Source organism: Poecile atricapillus, chromosome 7, assembly GCF_030490865.1.
Source record: "Poecile atricapillus isolate bPoeAtr1 chromosome 7, bPoeAtr1.hap1, whole genome shotgun sequence".
In the NCBI taxonomy this organism is placed as follows: Eukaryota; Metazoa; Chordata; class Aves; order Passeriformes; family Paridae; genus Poecile; species Poecile atricapillus.
Genome location: NC_081255.1, coordinates 16030547 through 16056254, shown reverse-complemented (window position 1 = coordinate 16056254; position 25708 = coordinate 16030547). Strand labels below are relative to the sequence as shown.

The 25708-nt window shown below is 37.6% G+C and overlaps 1 protein-coding gene across 1 annotated transcript in view; it reads right to left on the bottom strand.

Annotated features, from left to right (window-relative positions):
• Positions 1-25708, bottom strand: part of DPYD (dihydropyrimidine dehydrogenase) — a 345166-nt gene that overhangs the window by 128053 nt on the left and 191405 nt on the right. Inside the window, exon 14 of the mRNA XM_058842999.1 lies at positions 2369-2533. Coding sequence (XP_058698982.1) covers positions 2369-2533 — 165 coding nt within the window. The remainder of the gene's footprint in view (positions 1-2368; positions 2534-25708) is intronic.

The following is a 25708-nucleotide window of genomic DNA, read 5'->3' as shown; positions in this document are numbered from 1 at the left end:
AGCTTTTGCTAATACCTTACCAGGTAACACACAAAATCCTGACATCTTCTGCTTGGACTGTTACAATATTTTATTCACTTCTGGTGGCACTGAAGCAAGTTCCTGGAGGTGGCAGCTTTTCCCTCCTCCACTTGAAGTGGATTTAGGGTCAAAGGGAGAAGCTAATAGAAGAGGAGAAAGGGAAAGTCTGCCAGCCAGAGATATTTGCAAGCTAGAAGCAGGAATCAGAAGACAGAAGAGACAAAGCATGAGGCCACCCACTACAAGGGTTGAAGAGAGCACAAGGGGGACACTAGTTTCTGATTTGTAGAGGCAACGTGCCACAATTAAGTGACTGCTCATGGAGCTGTGACTGCTGGTCCTCTTCTGCACAACCATTGCAAAATTCAGTTTACATCCTAGCCTCTGCTGGGACAACTTAGATGCCCTTTATGATTTGCTTCTTCCCAATGGCACAAGACAGAATGCTATTGAGGGATCATCTTCTAGTGAGGTGGCTATTTTGCTCATATCCCCTTTTCATCTGTAACATAAATCTTATTCTAACTTACTTGTATTTCACAGACGAAGTAATTATGTGTAAGTTTTGATTTGCTTTTAAAATTTGCCTTAGTAATATAAGTTTTTTTACTGTAATCACTTGTGTCCTCCCCTGTTTGGCCTTTGTTTGAGCAGAAAATGTCATTCTTTGCTTGTTAATTAAGTACACGTGAACAGTTCTCAGAAATTGGTTCCAGTTTTAATAAAACACACCGAGTTGAAAAACCCTTTCTAGAGGAGTGAACAGCAATTGGGTGAAGAAAATTCAGCAAGTTGTAATTATACCAAATATCTCAAAATAAGCAACAAGAGACTTCTCCACAGTAAACAAAATTCTGTTTTCAGTTAGCAACAAATTTACCATTATAATTATATGACAGTTCTTAGATGAGTTCACTGGCATGTTTTAAAAATCCCTGTAAGCAATGCCAAGGTCTGCTGCTGGCTGCTGCTTCCCCTATGCCCACGCAGGCGTTACCAACCTCAAAGACACAACAGTAGCAGCCATAGCCAACATGCAGAAACTGAATTCACATTCTCCAAGTAATAACTCACATATAATGAGGGATGATCAGAAGATGTTCACCCCAGGAACTCTGGAAGAGTGGGACTTCTTCATCCCACACACAATGCTAGGCCTCAGAAAATTCAAATCTTCCTTTTGAAATGCTGCTAGTGCTTTTTTTCTAAACCATTTTAGAATGGTTTGATCTCAAGCATTAAGTGCTGTGAGGGATTTTTGGTGAAGACTGCAGTGGGATAGCATTCCCACAGCAGAAACGGCCAACAGTCTGCCTGCATGCAATATCCAGAACTTTGACAAAGGATGTTAAAATCAAAATCAGGGAATAGTATATTATCTTTTGGTTCACACTTTCATTATGATGAAGCTCAGTCACAGTAAATAAAATGATGAGAATCTCAGCAAAGAAACACACAGTCCATTCATAGGGAAGCAGGATATGCAGCACTTTTACTGTCAATATGAAATGTTTAAACACTTTTATACTTGCTGATGTACACATTTAAACACCAGGAATAAGAAAAAACCTCTTGATTATCTTCATGTCATACTATATTCAGGAATGTTCGCTTACTTTGCTCATAGCTGTAGCATGGAGGTAATAACTTCAAGACAGAAGATATGTAGGCTCTGGGATTTCTAGTTCTATCCATTCAAGATAATGATTGAGGAGAATTTTATTTTCTACCTCATTGTCCTTATTCACAAGAACAGCAGCTGAAAGCCATTTATGCCAGCTAGCTGGTGTCATTGCTCCCAACTGTGATTATTACCTTTGAGACAGATATTCCCCACAGCCAAACAGGCTCTAACAAAACTCTATCCTTGTAGTGAAGTTGACTGTAAGTATTAGGTGAAAAAACACCTAGAGCACTCGATTGCTTATAAAAATACTATAAGCATCTGGATTAACAATGACAAGAACACATATTCATTTTATGATCAAATTCAATTCACAGTAACAATTCTTATTATAAATTACATATGATCATAAGTACAAAATTATTCACAACAGAACTGCCGAGCACCCACACTGGGATCAACTCTTTCCCTTGATACTATCTATTTGAAAGTAAACATCAGCCTAACTAAAAAATCATGACTGTCCTCTGCATGGCAACAATTTCACAGAATCTTCTGTCATAAATATTTGGATGGGCTTTTCTGGTTTTTAACAATGTACTTGTATGTCAGTAAAGCAATTTGCATTCTACTGAACAAATACTAAATTTGTGGGTTTCAGAGACCTGTAAACTAGAGACTCCAAGTAAGTATGCTGCATCTTTATGAGTAAGTGGCACTTACATGATTTGGAAAGTCAGCCTTCAGCTCAGTAATGCTTTTACACCAATATGCCGCTGTTTTCTCGCTGATCAGTTCAATGTTTAGAAAAGAGCCTTGGCCTGGGCCATACAGAGGTCCTGAAGTAGTTCCACGCACAATCCTTGGAGAAACATTGGTTACAATATCCTGCAAAAGAGGAAATACTTTCAGATGGATTTTGCAAAGTGAGGTTTATGTTGATGACGTGTATTATATAATATAAGCTAAAATGTACCAGGTGTTTTAAAAATCTTCTGCTATTATGAGTGAAAGCTACAACTACAGGGCCGTTCTCTATATTAGCAGATTCTCCAATTAAATTCTTTACATCAGAGGAGAAAAATGTTTGCTCTGTGTGTGAAATGGCATGATAATTATAAAGAAAATGCCAATATTGTACACCCATGAGCTGCCATACAAAATATCATTCAAATATTGCTTCTGTGTTGGGCAGAGGCCACACAAGACCTTGTGAAGAAATCTGTGTGGGCCTCAGCCATGTCCCAGCAGAAATGGGAACTATCCCCCCAAAGGTGATCAAAGTCCATGTCCTACACCCACGGGTGAAGCTCCAAGAGGTGCAGCTCACCAGCCTCTCTGCTGCCAAGGCATGGGCCAGGCACCAGCAAAAGTGTATCAGTACACCCAACTTCACAAATAAAACCATATTATTAAAAGAGATAAAAATGAAAACACAAAACAAAATAATAGTGAAAATAAAGATTAATATTGTAAAGTACGACATTTCTGAAGGTCAGTGTGAGGTTAGCAAACAATTTTGAAACACATAGTAAACACACAAAATGTTGACTTGTTTAGTAGTCTTAATTAAGCTGCAATGTCACCAGATCTATGTTAACAAAGAACCGTAAATTCTGACATTATTTAAAACTAAAGAGAAACATAGATGGCAAAGTGTTCCTTTTGCCAATTTCTAATTAAAAATAATTTTGAGTAAAGGTCATTTATTTACAAACGTATCAGAATTATTTGTTTAAGTACCCCTCCTCACCATCTTGTCATTTTTAGTGAGATAACATGAACCTCTATTAGTATATAGCAATTAAGGTAAATTTACATATTTTAATTAAGAACCATCCCATATAAAACAATTAGGGTAATAGGCATACTAACTGGATTTCATAACATTTGGACGTTTTTCCAGCTAGATAGACAGGAAACCTTAATTAGCATTAATTAGCACTGATCTGCATATGTTTGATAAGGCATACCCTTGCCACAAAAGATTATTTATTCCTGAATCTGCCAAATGCTGCAGTTACAGAGGATAAAGGGACTTTTCTTCACATTGTATGTAAATTTGAGGCAATCTTAATTTGCTTATAAAGTTGAATTAATTATTATACAGTAAATATGCACTAATATTTTATATTTATAGTTATATGTCCATTTACATATGTAAAAATCATACAAGGTAATCTCACCAGTTCATCTATTTTCAGACCTAGTAAGTCTGGAACATGGACACCGTATTAATTCCCCATTTTTCCTATTATACTGTTTTCCTTTCATCACAAAACCTTCACCTCCCTCTCAACAGTTAAGTTATATTTTCAGAAAAAATTCAGAACACTTTCTGAATTTATGCAAACCAAAACCATACAGCAAAATGCACTCCCCTCGCTCCCTAAACAAATTACAAAAATTGCAGTTTATGCAGAGGAACCATTTACATCAGTTTGCTCCACATTATCCTCTGGAGCATTTCAGTCCTTTAAAATTGCCTCGGAGGAGCTTGTGCTTTGACTCCATCCTAGAGAGCTGCTGGAGCACACTGGCCACCGTCCATGGGCAGCGACTGCAGCCCGACCCGAGTCCTCCTTGGGGCACAGGGTGCCACGGGCGGCTGCAGCGCGCGGTTACCCTGAGCACGCTGCAAGCTGCCTCCTCCCATGCTCCAAAGCAGTCAGCAGCTATGTAGCTACTGTAGCATGGCACTAAGCCTGAGCTAACAGCCTGCCTGCCGGTGGGAATTATTACTCCTGGGTTTAGTGCAAATTACGCTGACGTACGTGGTCTGACTTCCATTTTGCGGCTCGCTTCTGTGCGTGTGTTTGCCAGATAATGCTTGGAGACACCAATAGTACCGCTTGTTATCTTACTATGTGCAAGCCTTGGTGTTCTTCCACTCAGTTTCATTTTACTACAGGTAAGAATTCAAAGACTGAGCTATTACAGCCCAGATTATCCCCCTTGTGAGGCTCTCTCAAAGCCTCTGTCTGTTTCCACGTAAAAACACTCTGAAGTTTTCCTATCTGCCCTGGGTCTCCAGGCAATCACTTCTCCCTTCTAAAAGGAGAGAACCTGGCTTAGACCCTGCAACTGCTGCTGATGCCCCACAGCTTTGGCATACTCTTTCTCAGAGCTCAGTTATAGTAAACATTTGAGTGACAATTTCTCTCTCCAGGATCCCACAGAGTTGAATCAAGGAATGCACAGACTTTGCAAACTGTCTCAAAAGCAGCCACTCTTCACTTTAATGACCACAAGAGATACATGGAGCCATATGGAATAGTAAAGGCATCTCTCTGCCTGCATTTCCTCACTGCTGAATTTTTCTTGAGTTTTTTGTGAGATCCCCTTTGGTGCTCAGGGACCTTCCCCTCCCATTCCCCAGAAGCACAGATATCAGGTTCTCCCAATAAAGAAGAAGAGGCTTCCACTGCTTCCCCACTGCCTCTGCATTACCTCTCCGGTGTGTCTGTGCATCACTTTACCTTTCCTGACCAAGCCATTTCTGCTTCCAAAAATCCTTCCTGGCTTTGAAATTCAAGCATTACCACCTGACTGCTTTGTCTTGGTTCTTTGCAGGAGGGATATGCAGTCCTTATCTAAGATCTAGTTCCTCATTTGCCCCTCCTAGTTAAGAGCAAACTAGACGGAAGGAGTCTAATGACTGACACCCTGGCACTCCTCCTGTCTCTTGTTAGCACATGACAGCCCCAGGCACAGGGAGACTCACAGTTCATGGGAACAAAATGGAATTTTTAACTTACGTGATGATTCAAGGAATCTGTCTATGTACATACAAAATAAAATCACACAAGTGACAGAATAGAAAAATGTCTCTTTGAGATGAGTGTGAAATACCTACACAGAACGTGCCTTACCACTCTTCATCTTCTGTCTCCTGCCATGGCTATGAGAAGGCTGAACAATGGAAGAGTTAGGCTGTGCTTAGCCAACTTCATGGCCCTTAGTCTTAGGAATGAATTTTACACAGTACCACAGGTTGTTTCACTAAAACAGGAAATTCTGGTGGCTTACCAAATGCTATTGCTGTCTCCAAAAACAGGAGGTAACAGCAGAGCAGATGAAGTAGCCCTTGTGCTCCAGCCCATGGAGTTTGTGACAAACTACCTTCTGGAGTTTTAATTGAACACTGACTTTCCCTGTTTACAGGAACTGTGAGACCAAATGCTGGCACTAATAATTCCCTTCCTTTTCTGAAGCCAAAGGTTTTTCCTTTTATCCCAACTATGCACACAACCTTATTATTGTTAATAAAAATTACCATGTGCAAAAAAAAGCCACAAAGAACTGAAGCAAAAAGCCTGACAGGAAGGAAGTGCTTCAGGGTTTGAACTTAAAAACTTTATTGGTTCTAAACAGAGATGACCTGAGCAATGAGTTGGTCTGGTTCCTGAATGCAGGTGAAAGGAGAGGCCCACATACAAGAACAGAAGAATGTCTCCAATGTCCAAAACAAATCAAGTATCTAACTCCCTCATTCAAGGAAGGCAATGTATGGTCCTTGAGAAAACCAGCACAGCATTTTCATATACTCTGAAGACCAAAGATAGAAGACTTTTAATAAGGAGAAACTAGGGTGGAACAAAGCTCGTATCTTTCCACACTAAAAGACAAAGCTATGGGGAAAAACAAAAAAAAAAACCCAAAGAAACCTGAAAAAATAATTGTCAGAGATAACAGAAAATAACACATAAAATTTCTTTGTTTCAGGGGGAAATATTGCAATTAAAAGTGGACTTGGGGATTAAGGAAACTGTATTCAATACTGGATTACAGCAAAAGAACCTGGTTTGGGGGCTAATGTAAATGAAGAGAAATGGTGACAACAAATAGAATCAAGGCCCAACTGTGAATCATAAATATTTCAGTTACTGAATTTCTTCCATTGCCTCAAATGCTTATTCATTTCTCCAGGAGAGCACAGCAGAAACAATCACACTAATCTTGCAAACATGTCTAGTTCAGGACATCATCAAAGAAGTGGTGTTACACAGATAAAAGCGCTAATATCCTGCTGCTTTTGGATTCCCCTCTTCTGCATATGACCAATTCTGGTATTCTAGTAACTTGAGACCGAGTTAATTTGCATTACACATATATTTCTGTTCCTGTTGATTAATTAATTAACACACTGAAAAGACGACCCAAGGCATTGATCAGGCTCCATTTGCTCTAATAATCTCTGAACTCTGCAATCAGATCATTGAATTCTGAACTACTTAAGTCTAATGGGGTGGGAGATTTGAGACAACATATTAAAGATAAAGTCCAGACACTCAGCAGCTTTTAGTCAGCTAAGTTTATTTAGGCATGTATCAATATATCAGTCCATACCTTACTAGTCATTCTGGATTTTGTTTTGCTTTACAGTGTCCACATTTGCTGTTATTAATTGCCACAGATTTTTGTATAGTAAAATCTCAACCATGCTGCCTGTAATGACCAATGAAAGCAGGACAGCAGGGGCATTTCAAGTTTTCGGGCATCCAAAGGGTTGTTGGGCACAGTGCTAGATCATGCAGTAAGTACATCCATTGTGTGTTCCTCCTAAACCAATCAGCAGAGAAATAATTCACATTGTGAATATTAACATTGCCATCTGAGGGCAAGGAAGTTAATGACACATAGAAATTAATCAAGCCATTCATTTCTCTCTCAGTTATTGTTTTAGGGAGCCAATAAGACAGCTCTCCATTAACTGAGTTCACTTTTTATTTCATAAATATGTCTCCCAGAAACAAAAAAAAAGAAAAAAGAAAAAATACTTTGCATGATTCTTCCTATCAAAGCTCCGATGTGTTTCTATTGATTTGCAGAGCTCAAAACATTATTTTTCTGCCCAATTTTTTCTCAAAGTATTTCAGTAAAAGTATGTTAATGAACACTTGAAATAACAGGGCTGCTGTGGGGAAAAGCAGGGTAAAATAAAAGAAAACTGGAAAGTTACAAAAATGGCAGTTAATGTAAATGCTATGGGGGGATAAAACAGAATATGGAGAGGAATGGAAAGTTACAGACACTGTTATAACAGTATGGAAAATTATAGGGAGAAAATGTGGTTGCTATTCTCCAGATGGAATGCGGTCAACATGCCCAACTTCCCACACACAATACATGCTCCACCCAAACATAAAAAGTAGTATAAAAGTAAGTTAAAAATGGGGAGAAGATAGGGAAGACTCCATCACAAATTCTAGGATTGGTCGAAGGGAGCCATCTTCTCCACAGGGTACAGTTCTGGGTACGAACTGTATTTTTCTGTACACTGATCACCTCAAGCTAGCTTTTGTTAGGAATTAGAGCTTATCCATATTCTGCTTTGAATAGAATCCTGCACCCAGATACTATCACCAGCAATCTTTGAACTTTAACCTGTGACAATCTTCTATAATCTTAATTAAGAATATTATTCTGTACACTGTTAGTGGGAGTTCTTCAAGGGCACTGGCAGTTGCTGGCAATGGGTGATACTCTCAATTGTGGAGCCTCAGGAAGGGCTGTCACTTATGCTGTGTGACCTTGAACATGTCAGCAGAGCTGCCCTCTGATCCAGTGACTGTTCAGCAAAGGGTCCCTGTAATGGGACACTGACAGACGCGTGGGGCACAAGGGTATTGGCTTTCCTGGGGCACTGGCAGACTAATCAAACACAAAGTGTTTGAGAAAATCACCCCTTTTACATGACACTTGTTTAAGAGAACACCTGGGCATTTTTATTCTGGACATGAAAAAAAGAATTAATTGTAGCTTTAATTAATATATTAAGCAATTGTATAACTATTTACTCCTGAAGTACAGGTATTCAGCAATGTAAATGGCTTCAGCACAATTAAGGTTTCAAATAAGATTTTTGGATTTTAAAAGTACATTTAATCGCACTATAAAAAGTGTTAACATGAGTTTTCTTCACTCTGGGAGACTTCTAAGAGACACAGAGAACTTGCCTTGCAGCTTTGGCCCCCAAAGTCAATGAAAGTCACTTCACACTTCAAATTATTAATGTACTTCTCAGCTTTAACATATGAAAGCAGATAGGAATTAGTGACCATTGTCAGTTTCTTTTCATTAATATGAGAAAAAAGATTAAACACAGTGAGCAGATTACTATTTCTAACAAAGTTAATTTATTTGACCTTTCTCTCTTATAAGAAAGGAGGGCATTATACTTGCCAAATGTAGTATGTATCTGTACATTCCTGGGGCTGATGTTCACTAAATGTCAAAGTGAGCACCAAAGAAGCCACAATTGTTTCTTTGTGAAGGAGAGATCTAAATAAATACCTTATTAAGGTAATTTTAGTCCAGTATGTCAAAACAGAGTATCTAAAGTTAGCACACAGTAAACTGCAATGTAAAAAATGCTCAATGCAGCTCAAATGCAAGTTCCTACCTTACTATGTTCAATACAACACCTTCCTTAAATGATTAACAAAATTCAGTAGCTGAAAAATGCAGTTATTTAACCAAATTATGATGTGCCTTTCTCTCCAATATTTCAAAAATATATTGAAAAGTTGTATAGACTGCAAAATCTAGTATGCGTGAGATGTTTTAGAGCTTATTTTCTAAATGCTTTAATCAACACCCCAACATCAAGATTCAGTTTTCTCTAATTACCCTAGTTAAAGTTCTCTAGTAGTACTTTATTACAATTTCACCTATGTGAAAACATGGAGGAGACTGCCTTTTTCTGCCTAATATCGCAGTAGTTAAAGCATTCTGGAAATCTGGCTCACTGCTGTTTGCACACCCTCATAGATACGAATGGCATCACAGACTTATGTCCTCGTAATTCCCTGCCAACTCTCACTCAAGGTCTTGTGATGATTTGCCTCTTCTGTGACTCAGCTGTCTAGCCAGACTGTGTCTAGTATCACCCCTTCTGGAGTTTTAACCATCCACAAAAGGCAAGTGAAACCTGCAGCAACAATACCACTGCACACAGCGCTGTTCCTATACAACCTTTCCGACTTGTTCATCCCTTCCTCTCCTTCAGAACTGACACATACTACATCTCTGCAGGGTTTCTTTTATGAGACCCGAAGCACTGACTTGCTCTCCTGAATTTCCCCAAGTCAGAACTTTTTCCAGCTGAACTGGAAGATAAATGCACAGTAAGGACTTCTACAAACACAAAACCATTCCAACAGTTACAGGACCCTATCTAGTAGAGTAGGACTTTTTGCAAAACATAGGAAGATTTACTGGCTCATGGAGAAAAGCAAGAAAATCTGCTTATGATTTCTGCCCAAGGAAGCCTGATATAGCCACTGGCTGGCACTTTCCAGTGCACAAACCACTGCTATGTTGCACACATTGCTGCTGAATTTTTAATACCTGCATTTACCTTTTTTTTTAGTGAGGGAATAGGCCAGACTTTATTCTTCCCATACAAGCACAAAACCTCATCTATGTCACTTCCTCACTCTCTCCTTCTCTTTCCCTCAGTGCACTTAGAGGCATTTTCTTAAAATTAAAACCACCCTGACAGAAAAACTTATCTCAGAACATCCCACCCATTCAGAAGCTGTTCTAATCTCTCCACCACAGGTTTGAAAAATATAGTACCATAAAGACGTCTCTTTTTTTCACTGCTTTTGTGAATGAAATCTACACCTAGCCCTCTCTTTCCTCTTCACTGCTCTCCTTTTCATGAAGACATATAGTATATATCATGATAATATGATATAAAATAATTATTTTTAAGTTTCTTCACCAAAATAAGAACTGAATTTAAAAACATATTACTTCCTCAGCCTTCCAGTATTTTTCACATTGGTGATTCAAAACATAAGTGTTCTGCTAGTGCAGAACACATCTTGAAAAGGAACCTTGCTGTAACTTACAATTCTGCTTTTTCAGCTTTTGCATACAAGATCTATTATGTTATAGAGGGGAAAAGGATAACTTAAAAATATTCTTATCTGTCTTCTGATGTCTGTTTGTCCTGTGTTTGCAAAGATGAAAGTACACAAATCTGTACTTATATTCCAGAAGTCTGGAACACAAACAGTGCTTGTAAATCTTCCTTAATATCCTTTTCTATTTCTTGGCTGAATAAGCTGAGTTATGCATACTGTTTTTTAAAAAAAATAGACCATTACCTCATAAATGCTTTTACAACATTAAACTATCATATTTGTGTTTATTAAACCAATTTAACACTACAGCTTCAGCGAGTAAGCTGGATTTCCAAATCACTGTTAGCACAGAGGACTGCAGCCTCACAAGGGAAAAAGCAATGTGTCAGGACTTTGGAGAAAAACTGCTGAACCACTCATATTGTGTGAAAGACAAATGACAAGTTACAGGTTTAGCTACCACATATTGAAAGTTTTTCTATACTGTCTCATTAGTGGTTTAAGATTTAACCATGAGAACACATGAGAAACTTCAAAATTTACAGACACCGAACTTCATTTCTACCCAAGCTTTTATCACTGCTGCTTGCTCAGCACACCTTCCTTACTAATGCAGTTCCCAGACAGAATTCCATCAGCACCCATAAGCTGTGATGAAGAGAGCAAAATCCCAAACTCTTTAGATAATCTCACTAGATTAGTATTAAATAAAAAAAAATTACTCTCTTTACTTTAGAATAATTGTGGAACAATCCCTTCCCCACTGTAAGTCAAACAGAAACGGTTTGCTGCCCTTGCTTAAAAGAACAGCCATCCCCCAAACTTTGTTAATTCAGACATGATAGTTTGTCTCGAAGTCACAATATTATAAACTTAAACTTGCTAAAATAATAAATTAGGAGATTTAAATACAATACAAATTAAGAGTGAAAGTACAAAATAATAGAATAGTAACTACAATGCTTATGTCAAATCTACAAATATTTTCTAGTTAAGTTGTATATTTCATAAGGAAATGAAGTATTTGATCTTTACTGACAATTACATTTACTTGAGAGGTTTAAAAAACCCACACTTTTTACAATATGAGGCCATATTGCTTTAAATTAAAACATTTATTTTTTCTTCTCTTTTGTTTTACATATTTGCTTGTTTTCTAGCCATTAGAACATAAGGGCACTTTTACTGTAATTACAAAAGATAATTTTTAAAATGTGTTATGTCCTACAGCACTTTGTCTTGACAAACAATTACTAGATATCCCATTCAACAGAATACAAAAAGCAATTTCTATCACAAGGTTAAAATTAGTCTTTGAACAAAAGCTGCTTTCAAAGCAAATCCAAATTCTCATCAGCTTTATATCAGTTTCTCTGTGAGACAGGGAAGTGAGGGATGGAAAGGAGAGAAAGAAAAAAAAACAAACCTGAAGGACATTTAAAAAATTTCTTGCTAGCAATCAGTGTGGGCACACATTTTATCAGCTTTCTGATAAAGGTCTAAGCAGAAGGACATGATTAAATTTCTGCTGTCAAAGTGTATTGTGGTCAAAACTACACCCATCAAAGAAAAGAGAAGTAGAACTTACAGTTTTTGAAAGAAAGTTGAATCTGTATGCAGACATTCACTTTTGCATCAGTTTTGAAGTTCAGGGTTATTGGTTGGACTTGATGATCAAAAGGGTCCTTGCCAACCTAAATGATTCTATGATTGTTGATTCTTGGTGTTTTGATATAGTAAACTACCTAATCAATGAATGCTTGCTTTAGCTGACTGATGAGAAAAATGTTCAGTAATTGCCTTAAAACATTAATTAATTTTCAGTAAGAGGTCACAAGAACAGAAAACCACAACGCAAATGATGCAATGCTAACGATTTGAGGAGAAGAGAATGAAATAAAATAGCAGTACATGGGTAAATAAAATATCTGCACTGACTGCAGCTTTTGATCTGGATCCTAAACTGATATTTCTGTACCATGGCTTCTAAACATATCTGTACATTCACAAACATGGAAAATTAATGCATAGTAACTGAAATACTGTACTTCAGTCTATAATGCTTACCCTTGAGACTACAGTGGATTCAGATCATAAAAACTTAGCTTGCCTTAACAGATTAATAATTTTACAGACATCTAAAAATATTAGCCCATTTTCAGCTGTTAGGGAATATCATCATCTAATCAGTGATCAAAATTTGTAGTGAAATACATGTACTTAACTGACCAAATAAAGGAGCAAAATTCTTAAGACTTCTTTCCAGATGAGTGCTATTAAATGGTCCCATGAAATGCAAATGAAAAGGCACTTATAAAAAAGTGTGAGTCTAAGAAAATCAGGGTGGAAGCAACACAGGTAAGACCCCTTAGGAAAAAATAAGAACCAGGAAAGAGAAGGAAGAATTACATGTTTTCAGCCTCAAGTTTGAGGGAGTCACTAAAGCGAATCATGCCTACAAGGAGAAGACAAATTCTCTTGTACATGATGGGGAGACTAAATTAATACAGTTTTTTCAAACATCATCATTAGAGAAAACCCAATGTTTGTTTCTATAATACTGTTTTCTAATTGCTAAACAAATGACTGTAAGAAGGCAATAGGGCAGCATCAGTATCAGGAGGTTCCTAACAGGAAAACTTAGAAGACAAGACACAAGACCACAGAATGAGTTCCTCTAGAAGAAAAACAGAAGAGAATTACAGTTCATCTCATAATTCTAACACAGCAATACTAATCACTGCTAATTAGGCATCTAACTTCACACTGGAAAAAAGCAAAAAGGTAACTATTTATTTAAGGGACAATACCACATGGATTAAAAAAGCTCCTGTCAACAACTCTGGACACCTGTACCAAGCTCATTTATTGCCTAATTAAATATTAACATGTCCTGATAGAATCTGTGGTATAATTTTAATTACTGTTTTCTCACAGGGAAGCCATATAATCAAAGTATTTCTAGCTGTTCCTAGAGGCTGTTTTGTAAAACTTCATTAGTAAATTGTGAACCATCACTAAAATATTTTCCTCCAGATTTCTATAAGTAAATCAAGACTATTATATTCTCCTAGGAGGAGGGGAGACTAGATGTTTTCCTTCAGGGGAAAAACATATGATTTCTTCAAGAATAAAAATGTTTTAACTACAATCCCATTTAAAGACTTGTTAAAATTCTTGCACAAAGAATCAACATCAGGGAGATACAGATCACCAAAGTTATATTTAAATTTATGTATAATCCAAAATATTTTTATTGCTGGATTGAGTAATTAGGATGAGAGTCACATTACTTCCTTCAAGCATGCATTTAAATTTTCTGCTGGGGATGAATTGCAAATATTGAGGTAAGTCCTGAACCTACTTACGTATTTTCTTTTTCCATTAGGATTAAGAATGCTAAATACTATAAGCATTGATTAACATTCCTGTGTATTTAAGGATCAGAAATGCAAGGAAACAATACCAATTCTATTTGGGATGCTATTTAAATAGTTATATACATAACTTTAAAAGTACCAGTTCTCCAGGTAGCACTAAATAATTTCAAGTTGTAGAAAAAGAGGTACAAGGAAGGTGGAAGTATCTAAAGGACAATTTTGCTTTACATTCCAAGGATAATCTAGCCACAGATTACTACTTTGATAACTGAGCTCTTGAACATTAACTTTGTTTTGAACATACTCCTTTTATCTTTTTTTCTGTGTAAAAGTCCTCTGGAAGTCAAAGGGTCTTTTGTAAGAGCAGGGATTTCAAGGCTAAGTCGCATTCTCAGAGCCTGATTATACTGAGATCTGGATAACATAATCATGAGGATAAACAAACCATGAAAATATCAGCGCTTGTGAATTTTAACTCAGCATTTGAACATCCTGTAAGAGATTCAAACCAATTTTAACTCAGCACTACATTTTCAATAGGATCTTTAAAATAGATTTGGATTTTTACTGGAGGTTTCATCTACCTTAAAATTCTTTAAAAACCCCCAGCATTTTCCCCTTTGTATTGGCTACCAGAGTAAGGACTCTCATAAGAGTACTGTGTGCAAACTGTTAGATTTTATGTTCCCAGACATAAAAGTATTTGAACTACTTTTCAAAATAGGTTCAGGCTAAATAAAGAAAATTCAAATAGTTGCTAACATTTATTCAAAATTTCTGTGAAACGACTTGCAAGGCATCTCAAATCTTGCACTGCAAATTAAACTATCATCCTGAATTAGTTACCATATTTGTAATGACTAATAGTTTTCTTCTGACCCCCAGAATCATGGAACAAACTCTGCTGGCATATTTTGATTGATAAGGACACTGCACTTCTCTGGCAGGACAGCTCATACAGAACTTGGGTTAGGATGTATACATCCCAGGGAGAGCATTTGGGAATGCAAACCTCAGGTGTTCCAAGCTCAGGAAGGGTAGAACCAGCATGCCCAGGTCTGCCATCGGGAGATCTGAGCCCCTCTGAGAGCACCGTGTGATCATCCATCAGTCATCATGAGGGGCACCACACATGGGCTCAATCATCCAGACAGAGATGGCTTTTTCTACTTGACAACTTCATAGGAGAGATTTCCGGCCTGAAGGGCTGATTCTGCTTTTCCAGACTGAGCTCTTAATAAATAAACATTCAGTGTTTGCAGATGTTATACCCTCTCTGACAGGCAGAAATCCATGTAGAGAAGTGCTGAAGTGCACATAGAATTTTTATGCCCAAGGACAAGCCCTGCTTCCCATCTGCTTGTGGCAGACACAGAGGCCCCATCTCAAGTCTGGTTTTCCTCTACATTCACCTGAAGTTTTCATAGCAGTAGCTTAGTCAATGCCTAGTAACTTTTTTAAATGCCCATGAAAAATGAGATGTTCTTTTGGCTTTTAAAAATCCACCCTGTGGGACATAAAACAAATTTAATAAAGCAAAATGATCAAAGCTCATTAAAATATTCTTGTAAGAGCTGAAAGCAACCATGATACATGGAAATTCCTAGCAGGACCATTCTCCTGTTTACCACCAAGGAAAAACATTATTCAAAGTTAAGCATATCCTTTTTCATTGTATGTATATCAGGTCCCAAACCCCAGCCTTCTCTGGAGTCATTGCTTAGGTCTGTCAGTTAAGTAAACATGCTCATCAGAGGATCTAGCAGCACACACAGGTAAGGTAAAGATGAAGTCCATTCCCCTTGAAATCAATAGGAATGTGGTTGTTAGACACTGTAATTGCATTAGGGTTTCATTTGGGAATCTGTGGTCGATGTTCCCACTATTACTGCCACAGGGGTGCAAGGAAGTATATGACAGCTGGATCTCTGGCACCTGTGATGGCACTGCCAGCTGAGACCACCTACAAAAGGCTTCTGCATGCTCAAACCTGGAATACTAAATCTGTCCTGAGCTAGAGAGGGCAGCTTGATTTGCAGGCTCTCTGCTTATTCCAATAGAATATTGATTTAAAATTGGGCAAGGATTCAAAAGCCTTCTGATGATAAACACAAGAAGTCAAGGACAAAGATATTTAAGGAGGAAAAAGGGGTTTAGCCCCACAAGTCCTTGGTTAGGGATAATTATACTAGTGATAAATAGAACATTGGGATTGTCTTTGTTTCCTTTTTCCTGCAATGGAACCATGCAGTTTAAAGCACAGCTCACTCCAAAACATCACTAAGAAACAGGATATACCCATTACTTCCATGTGCCAGATCACAGGAGCAATCTCACTCCAAGGGCAGTGAAGCCAAGTTTGAATCAGGCCAAGGACAGCTCCGACACCCAGCGTTACCTCACACACCCAGGAATTACCGAGACTCTTCTCAGCCCAAAGCTCATCCCCACGTATGGAGACTAATGTAGACAGCACAGTCAATGCTCTCTTCATGGGTAAAACAGTGAAGTACATAGGCAGGTACAGACTGCAGGTTTCTGCTTTTGGAGGCATCAGAGGTCTGGATTTTCACACCTCTTCTATCTTAGACAACCTAATGCAGCCAGTGCAGAGCAGGGCAGACTTCTTTGTCTCTGCCTGCACACCTAGAACAGGATGCATAAACACACCAGTACAGCAGGAACTCACAGGATTTAAATGGGATTGTGTAAACTACAATGCACAACACTGTAGGGCAGACTCCAAGAGGATCAACAAAATCTGACAAATTCTTAAACTACATTCACACAAGCTAGTTACTGTAGAACTGTATTGTAGTTGAAGCATTATTTTAAATTGGAAACCAACTGAGCATTATGTAAGCTCTTTATGTCACACATCTTTTCACGATTTATATTTGTATATTTTAATTGTATTTAAACATCTATACAATATATATGTACATTTACAAAATAAATTGCATAATAACTTAATTTGTATAATCCATACTTTAGTATTGCATAATCCATACTTCAGTGAAGTTTTTTTTTTTTGGCATTGGTACTCTATAACCCATAGCCTCCTTAAGGGAAAAACCTGTTTAAAATCTGACTCACACCATTATTCAGTGATATTTAGTGTCATTAGTGTAATAGCCCTTCTTAACCGGGCCCATTCCTGCAATTAATTTAGTTTTCACAGTTCCCATCAACTCCAATATTCATTCCAATACGGCTTCACTGCGAGATCTGAGCCTTATTGAATGCCTTTTCACTTTTTCTTCCTGTGACTACAATTGTTCTGAGAATGGCTAATTTTCTGAATGTTGTACATGTACAACCACCAACAACCCAGACCTTTGTGAAAGAACGTGAGTTCTTTAAAACTATCTTCTCTTTCACTACAACCATTCGATTCTGCAGTAATGTAACAACTTATTTGTGAAAATACATGCACCTACTTCTTATTTACACATATTGGATTTTATACCATGAATTCACCTAGTTTTAATCATGCATCATTGCCTAGTGATACAGGAAACAGAGCTCCCCCATCTTGATTGTGAACGCTAGGATCTCAATTTTTTTTTTTTTTTTTAAAGTGAAGTTACTGCATTAAAAATAAATGAGGTATTTTTTGTCAGTTGATTGGACACTGAGTACACATAATAAATCACCAAGAGCATTGTATACTGGTCTACGTGCTAACCTTGAGCTGCAGTTTATCTATTGCCTGCAATTCAGGAGACAATAAGGTATTTTACCCAATCAGCTGATCAGCTGAAGGAACTCAAAAGACTGAAATGGCTTTGAAATACACAGGCTTTTAGATATCAAATTACCTCTGGAACCCTCTGCCCAGAAGTAACTCAAACAAAACCCATTTGAAATACTGCTTCAATATTCAAAAAAATCAATAATTTAAACCACAGGTTGAACATTTTTACTGCTTCCACTGCAGACTGTCGTTTTTTGAAATGAAAATGCTAACGGCACCAAAGGGGAAAGCTCCGGCCAGCTGAGATATGTGTGCGCAGGCGTGCATTGGCTGGAAATGCTGGCTTACTTTTCCTCCCCCAGTTACGTTTACATAAGATCTCTTAAAATAAACAACTTTCATTTCCACCACTTGGAAAAAAAATGTTTTTCTTTGTTGCACTTGATGTTTCTGTCCCTGAGAGCTCAGCTATATCAAGACACTTCAATGTAAACACACGTGCTGAATGCAAATACTACATCCTCAATTATGCCATTAAGTCATATTACTTTGTATGTAACAGGCACTAACATCATGGTTTTGAACACCAGTGAGCACACTGTGAACTCTTAATTAATAGACAGAAAAGCATTAATATGGGTGATGTTGTGTCCCAGCATTGTCAGTGGGAGCAGCAATCAGTCCAGCGCACTTTGCAGAAGCCAGACAGGTATGGATGGTTCACTTCCCATGATACCTGCTTGCTTAGGCAGAGAAACAGCTGTCTGCAAAAAGATGTCTTAGAAGACAAGGAACACACGTGAGTAAGAGACCTGGTAGGAATGTGAAACCTTGAACATAATTGAAGCAAGCTAGACTTGGAGGATGCTGGACACAAAATCAAGTCTCTCCTCTGCATAAATTTAACCATCAGGTATATTTTTAGCAGAGCTTGAAATATGTCACTCTCTTTCTGCACAAACTATTGGGTTTTTTGTCATTTAAAATCTCATTAAATCCTTGTGCTCTCTGGAACTAATTTTTTAAAATTGTGTTAAAGGAGGAATGCAAGGAACAAAAAAAACACCACCCAAAAAGCAATGAAATAAACATTACAAGACAGAGCTTATGTATCTACAGGTATATAACTCCCAATGCACTGTAAGAACAATTTTTGTTACAGTAACAAAGCATCACTTTTAGTATTGTAGAGAGGGGCATAAGAAAGAAATTATAAGATTGATGGCCCTTGGTTTATTATTTTAATACTTTACTCTCAGATATATTCTTATTCTCTCACACATTTTTAGAGCCTTCTCTAACCATAGTGTTAAAATACAAATGAAAATGTAAATTATATTACGAGAGTAAAGTTGCTCAAGTAAAAAACTATGTATTTGTATACATGCAGTATTATTGTGAAGTGAAAATTATATTTGCATTTCTGTTTCTAGAAAAAGAAATTATTATATACTACTATGAATTTTCTGGCTGATAGATTTGTTCAAGTTTAACAAAGATAAATTCAGATTTTTAGCCTAGAATAAGAAATTATGAAAATATAACCCTTTAAGAAATGTAACACTCAAAATTATGCACCGCAAGAATCTGGACATGGACTCCAATATTCTGTTCTTCATAAAGGCACAAAAACTTTCTGGATATGAAACAAAAAAAATCCAAAAATGTCAACAGAGAAATTCTTCTGAGTTTGAATATATCCAGAATATTGGAAAATAAGATTTTGCTTATTTATGTGTTTGAGACCTGTGTTACCTCCATGTGAAATCACCTACTTCAGGTACTCCTGTCAGTCTTTAAAATATACCTCCTACACAAGAGCAGCAATCAACTGACCTTCTGAAAACACTGTCCTTGGCAGCAGTATAAACTTACACAGAATAATAAAAATCCAGCAGCAATAAGAAACCAAATATTCATCCTTTCCTCAATTCCTGAAAAGTTAGGGAGGGAAAACAAGCTCTTCAAGTTTGTGCTGGAGTTAAGGGATTTGGGCTGTTACAGATCACCCTGAGCAGGAGCTCCAAGCATGTGCAACAACAGTGTTCTGTGAACTGCCAGCATCTCCTTCTGCTCCATCCCAGTGCACCCAAAACAGGCAGAACAGGCTGGGGCAGTTCTGATTCCTTTGGCAGAATCCAAGCCATGAAGTTCGTCACCGCTGACAATACTTGGATGGATTTAAGACCCAGTCCAATATAGCACAGGCTGGCAGTAGATTAATCTTGAAATATAAAGCATGGATACTCATGGCAAAGCTTGTGTTCAGAAAATGAAAGGGGTGTTGGCTTCTGGTTCCTATCTGTTGCAGCTACAGCCTGGAATGGAAGTACATTCCTCAGCTGGAAGGCCTGATAATTCTCTTGCTGGAGTCTCTGGATGTTTCCTCTAATGATCCCAGCATCACTCCTGCCTTGTCTGGACTGACTTCTGCCCAGCATGCTTTCAACCATGCCCCAGTCTCCCACAAACACTGAACAATGCAATCAGCTGCTCCAGATAAATCAGCTGAGAGTCATAAAGCCGAGGTTCAACATACTGAAAACACTTCAATCAATGTCATTTTACTGAACCCAGTTCTCTATGGCTTGATACACACATTAAATAAAAGGGTGCAAACAGGAACCCTCCTGAACTGCACAAGGAGAGAACCATCACAGGCAATAAAGCCAAACACAACACCAACACTGTGCCAACAGCGTGCTCCTCTCACTCCATTGTTTAAGCGTTAGGCTTGAAAACAGACCAGGAAGATGCTTTGGGACAGACTGCATTAGGGACATTTGGGAAATGTTTCCAATTTTTATAGATTCCACAGACATACAAGATTGACCAACTGCATATGAAAAAGATTGATAGGTTTAAAGAAAATTATTTCTAAAATAAGTTGGCTATTGATGCTGTTTAACAGCAGCATTATTGCCATACATTTTTTATTACAGATTGTCATAGAGCTTTACACATATACATTTACTACACCATGTGAATTACTAGGAAACATGCTTTTCTATGTTTGTGTGATTTATTAAAACATAAATCATAATAGCATGTGCCAGAAATTTCTTTAGAAGGCTATAATAAGGTAACAATTATCCTCTGAACTCCTTTCTTTGTCTTCAGAGAATAAAATGCATTAGAACGTATCCATTTGCTGCCCCATGACAGAAAATGAATGCAACTGTGATGGTTGCATCGTACGCTTCCAGCTCCTGCAGTTGGCTGGTGAAGTGAGCTTTGCTCCTGAATATGCTGTCAAAGGCAAAAGCAATAGTTTCTCCAACACTTTTAGAGAATAAACCTTAAAAACAGTAGGGAAAAATTAATTTAAGAGGTTTGTTTTTATGTATGTGAAGATGGATGTGGAAAAATTCTACATGTAAATATTAAATGTAAAATTAAAGTATGTTTTATTTAAAATAAAATGGTGTTCACAGGGCCTCACTGTATGGTTTTTATTTGAATCAATGTACCACACCTTTTTCATTTTATACAACAATTCATAGGACCTGATTCAGGGCAATTGGAGCATTTTCTTCTGTGGAAATATAAACAGAGGAGCAACATTACATGTACTGTTGTAATTCAGAGAAGGTTTAAGGCCTTCTGGATCAGCCTGTGAGTGTTTGGAGTCCTATGTCTGAAGACTGGCACAATGAGAATGCTCTTAGTGGACCATGGTTTTACTCAATTATTTTTGAAGGAAAATATCATAAACAAACATTCACTATATAGAAGGTGCTACCTAAAGGTAACTATTAACAGTGCAGGGAAGTAAAAGCAGGAAGATCACATTTGCTTTATTAATGCAAAGAAAGCATAATTTAATCTCTCAAATTTTGATTGCTTTAAAAATCTGTTTCTATGGGAGAAGAAACATATGTGGTTTAAATTTAAGAGTGAAAACCAAGTTTCAGCAGAAAAACAGAATTCACTTAATTTTTCTTTTTCTTCCAGAAAGACACTGTGCCCAAACTACATACCCCAAATTCTTAGGAGTTAAAGGATGGGGACCTCTGAAATAAAGGTGATTTCCAGGAATCAAAGTGGATATTAGGTTTCACTTTTCTCGGCTGACATCAAAACATTCTTAACAAATAAGTACATATAAACATGCACACTTTCTTTGGTTTAGCTCATGATATATAAAGAGCTATTTTTTTCATAGATTTTGCAGATGCACAAAGCAAAATTAAATCACAATGTCATGCATATCCTTGCTGTGCAACCTGATTCTGCAGGATATTTACCTCTGTAATTAACTTTAAGAAAGTCCACGTACCACATCATTTTACTGAATGAAAAATTTAAGTCAAAGAAAAGTGATGCTTGGCTAAATTTGGTGTCTGTCCTCCTGTACTGCCCAGGCTCTCTCTGCTTAATATTCCTGACCATTTCTATTGGCTTTGGGTCAGAATCTGGAATTTAGATTTTCATTGGCGATATTATAGCTATGCACAGTGCACACATATTTTACTCAGAGCACCATTATGACCTGCTCATACTCTGTCACATTTAGGGACAGACACAATGCCAATTAAAGTGCATTCAGAATGCCACACATGATGGTTATGATGGCTAGCAAGCATCCTTATTAACAACTGTACCTTTTCAACAACAACATACATACAGCAGTTCCCTGGAAACAGGATCATTTTGGGACTCCACTAAAAAGATCACAATACCATAATTACTGCCATGGTCAAGTCACACAGTTTGGTGAAGTTCTGTACACGAGAATTTTGATACTCTGTGTTTATCTAAAGTTCAAACTGACTAAAAGAAAAGAGCACATGTCACTGCTTTTCTAATATTACATGCTTAAGCCTTATTTTATTTACAGCTTCCAGCAGCTCTCAGCTCGATTCCTCATTGTGCTCGCTGCCACGTAGCTGGAGAAGGCTAACAAACCCCTGCGTGTTCACATGACAACCTTTGTGCAAACGCATCCTTATTCTGTCATCTACTGGCAGCGTGCTTCCCAGTCATGTTCTCTGCCAGTCCTTACCAGTTTGCCAATTACACAAGCTGCTTCCCAGACATCAGACAAAAATTCCATAAGACTGCTGTGCGAGCGTACCCTAATTAACCATCAGCTTAATTAGACAATTTACTGTGTAATTAGCAGGCAATTAGTCAACACCTCTCAGATCTTATTGACTGCTGTGACAGCCTTCCTTAGTCTACACATTCCCATACGCTTCCACGACCATGATCCCAGCCCTATCCTGTGCAACAGCAACCCTTGCAAAGGAAGGGGAAATCATATTACATAACAAGGGAAGAGGGAGAAAAATCAATATATAGCCTGTTCATTTATTGAACTGTCTTCCAGCCAAGACTTTCTTTTCTCTAGGAGTAGAAGGTCAGCTGCTAACAAAGAAATGGTCAGCTATAACATTAGCTTATGTCTTTTTCATTTATAATGTGGTTAAGGAATTTAATTTTTTTCCCCTCTTATACTGCACTAAATTATCAAAGAAGTCAGACAAGCAGAAGTTAAAGAAAAAAATAATTTTAAAACTTACTAACATATTGTAGGTTTAAATACATGGTCTAGAACAGTGAAAAGGTGATGATAGCTACTTTTCAGACCTATAGCTTGGACTTTTAAAATTAACTTTATTAACTTAAAATTAACTGCTTCACAGTCTAAAGTAAAAGCCAAAATAAAGCATAAAATGTCAATACTCAATAATAATTCAATTGCATTAGTGTAATTCAGTAGAAATAATTTATGAAGTAGTATCAAGTCCTCCACACAAATCTAAAGTTGTATGTCTTTATAATACAAGATGTGAGAAATTACAATATAGCATGGATATTAAGGGATTACTAAAAATGTGTGTTCCTATTTCCTTTTTTTATAGACTAAAAATTGGATTTTGCAATTAGCATTGACAAGAGCTTTTTGGATCATTCTTAAAGTAGTAATTCCAAAGTTCACAGAATGGATACACTTGTGTCCTCCTGCAATCAACTCTAAAAGGATAGAATCCCAAATCGCTATTGTAATTAAAAAGAAAATAGATAATTATGTATTTCAAATAATGATAAGAAATGTTATTTAGAATACACTCACATACATATTTGGATTAGTAATAGGTATTTTAACATAAGAACCTGTCAGGTTTCTTAAACATATGGGACTTCATTCCGCTTTTGCAATAATGTCAATCAGGAGTAAATGCAATTATATCACCATGAGATTCAGAAATCAGCTCTTTGCTTTCTTAACTTCTTGTGTGGGCAAATCAGATGTTGAACACAGCCTTATCCTTTTCATCTACCAAGAGGGAACTCAAGACCTGAGATAACTCGAACACTTCAGAGAAGTGTACTGCCTGTACGTAGAAGCTACACAGTATAACAAAAAATTCCTTGAAAAGCGATTAAGCTAAACCCTGCAAACTGGTGTGTGGAAACACATGCCAGCTCAGAGATACTTACATCATTTCAGCCAGTGCCTGTAAAATTCCTGACACGATCTGTACAGTACCACATACACGCTTGACTCCGACCTCAATCCAGTCAATTTGGGCCCACATTTCCACGAACATCTTGCAAGACTGCATGGTCCAGCCAGGAATCTTGGGGCAATAGCTGCTGCATGAGGTGTTTCAGGTCTCCTCAGCCTGCCGTGGTACAGAGCAGAAAAGCAGGCACCCAACAGCACGGCTGCCTTGTAACGCGCCCAGCTGGAGCAGAAGCCCCCGGCTCCTGCCAGGGGAGGAGGCAGCACTGGATGCTCTTCCCCAAGGCATCTGCAGCCTGGGCATGTCAGTGGGCAGAGGTGGGGAACACAAGTGTCACCTAGGCCATGGCAGCCTTCAGCCACAGCAACCAATGCAGACCTCAGCAAAGATGCTGAACTGTAAATCAGAGCAACTGAATCATGACAACTGCTTTTCCTTTATTCCACTTCTGTATCTCAGCAGGCCTAGACTGACATCTAGGTCTAGATGGTATTCTGGATTTATTTTTATAATTAGAGTGTGGAAATGGGGGAAAAATCCCCAAACTCTGACACATGCACTAAACCAAATGGGGAGAGCCAGAAAGCCAATGACTTGATAGAAGGGAAACTTCTGAATTCTATATTGACAAAATAAAGATTACGTTTTTTCCTGAATGACTGTGGTTAGCTATTAAAGTGCATCCTAACAATTTCAAAAAATAGGGAAGTTTATAATTTATGCTAAAACTCATAAATGTTAGGTATGGCTTTATGCTGTGACTGTCTTAGGTGTGTTTTAAATATAACTTAAGAAAAATATCCTACAATCTTTTCTAATAAATTATAAAATACATTATTGCCACTTAAGAAAGTTAGATGCAGTTGGTTGGCACAAAACTAAAAAGTTTGCAACAAATCTGAATTGAGAATGGAAAAAATGTGAAAATTCTATATTTCGGAATTACACTTGCCAATTTCTAGCTTACATTCAAACTGCCTTTTTAGCTGAATTCCTTTCAGACAAAAAATTACGTGAGTCATTTTCAAGATCACCAACAACCTTCCAAGGACATACAAAACAACCACAGAAAAATGTAGCTGAATGGTATTTTACACAAGTATGCTATATATTTGCTTTTTAGAATCCTCTTTATTCAGGATATGATATTCAAAAATGTTGAGTACTTCAGATACAGCCAACAGGACTAGCAGATCCTCAGCAGCTTCAGAAAATCATGCATGTGTGCTCTCCTTCTCTCTCTCTTGATAAATATTTGCAGGTATTTTCAGATGAATGAGGTAAATAAAGCAAAATTAGTAAAGAGAAAAGCAGCTTCTCCAATATAAAAAGAAATAATGTTCTGATTTTTAACCAGTATAAAATTTGCATCCATTTGGTTTGACTGGGTAATGTTGTAGCGCATCTAAAAAATCTTGGTACCTCCCAAAGGTAAAATTCACCTCTGGTCTGTGTAATGTTAGTTCCTACCTGAGAACCTTTTTACCTTCCCCCTTCCCATTGGCTGTGACCTCCCTGTACCCCCTGATCACCCCTGCCCCCTGGTATAAGAGATAAGACCCAGGGCATTTCGGGCTCTCTCTTGCCCCGGATGGACGACAGACAATAAACCCGGGATTATCCAGCAAGTTTGATCC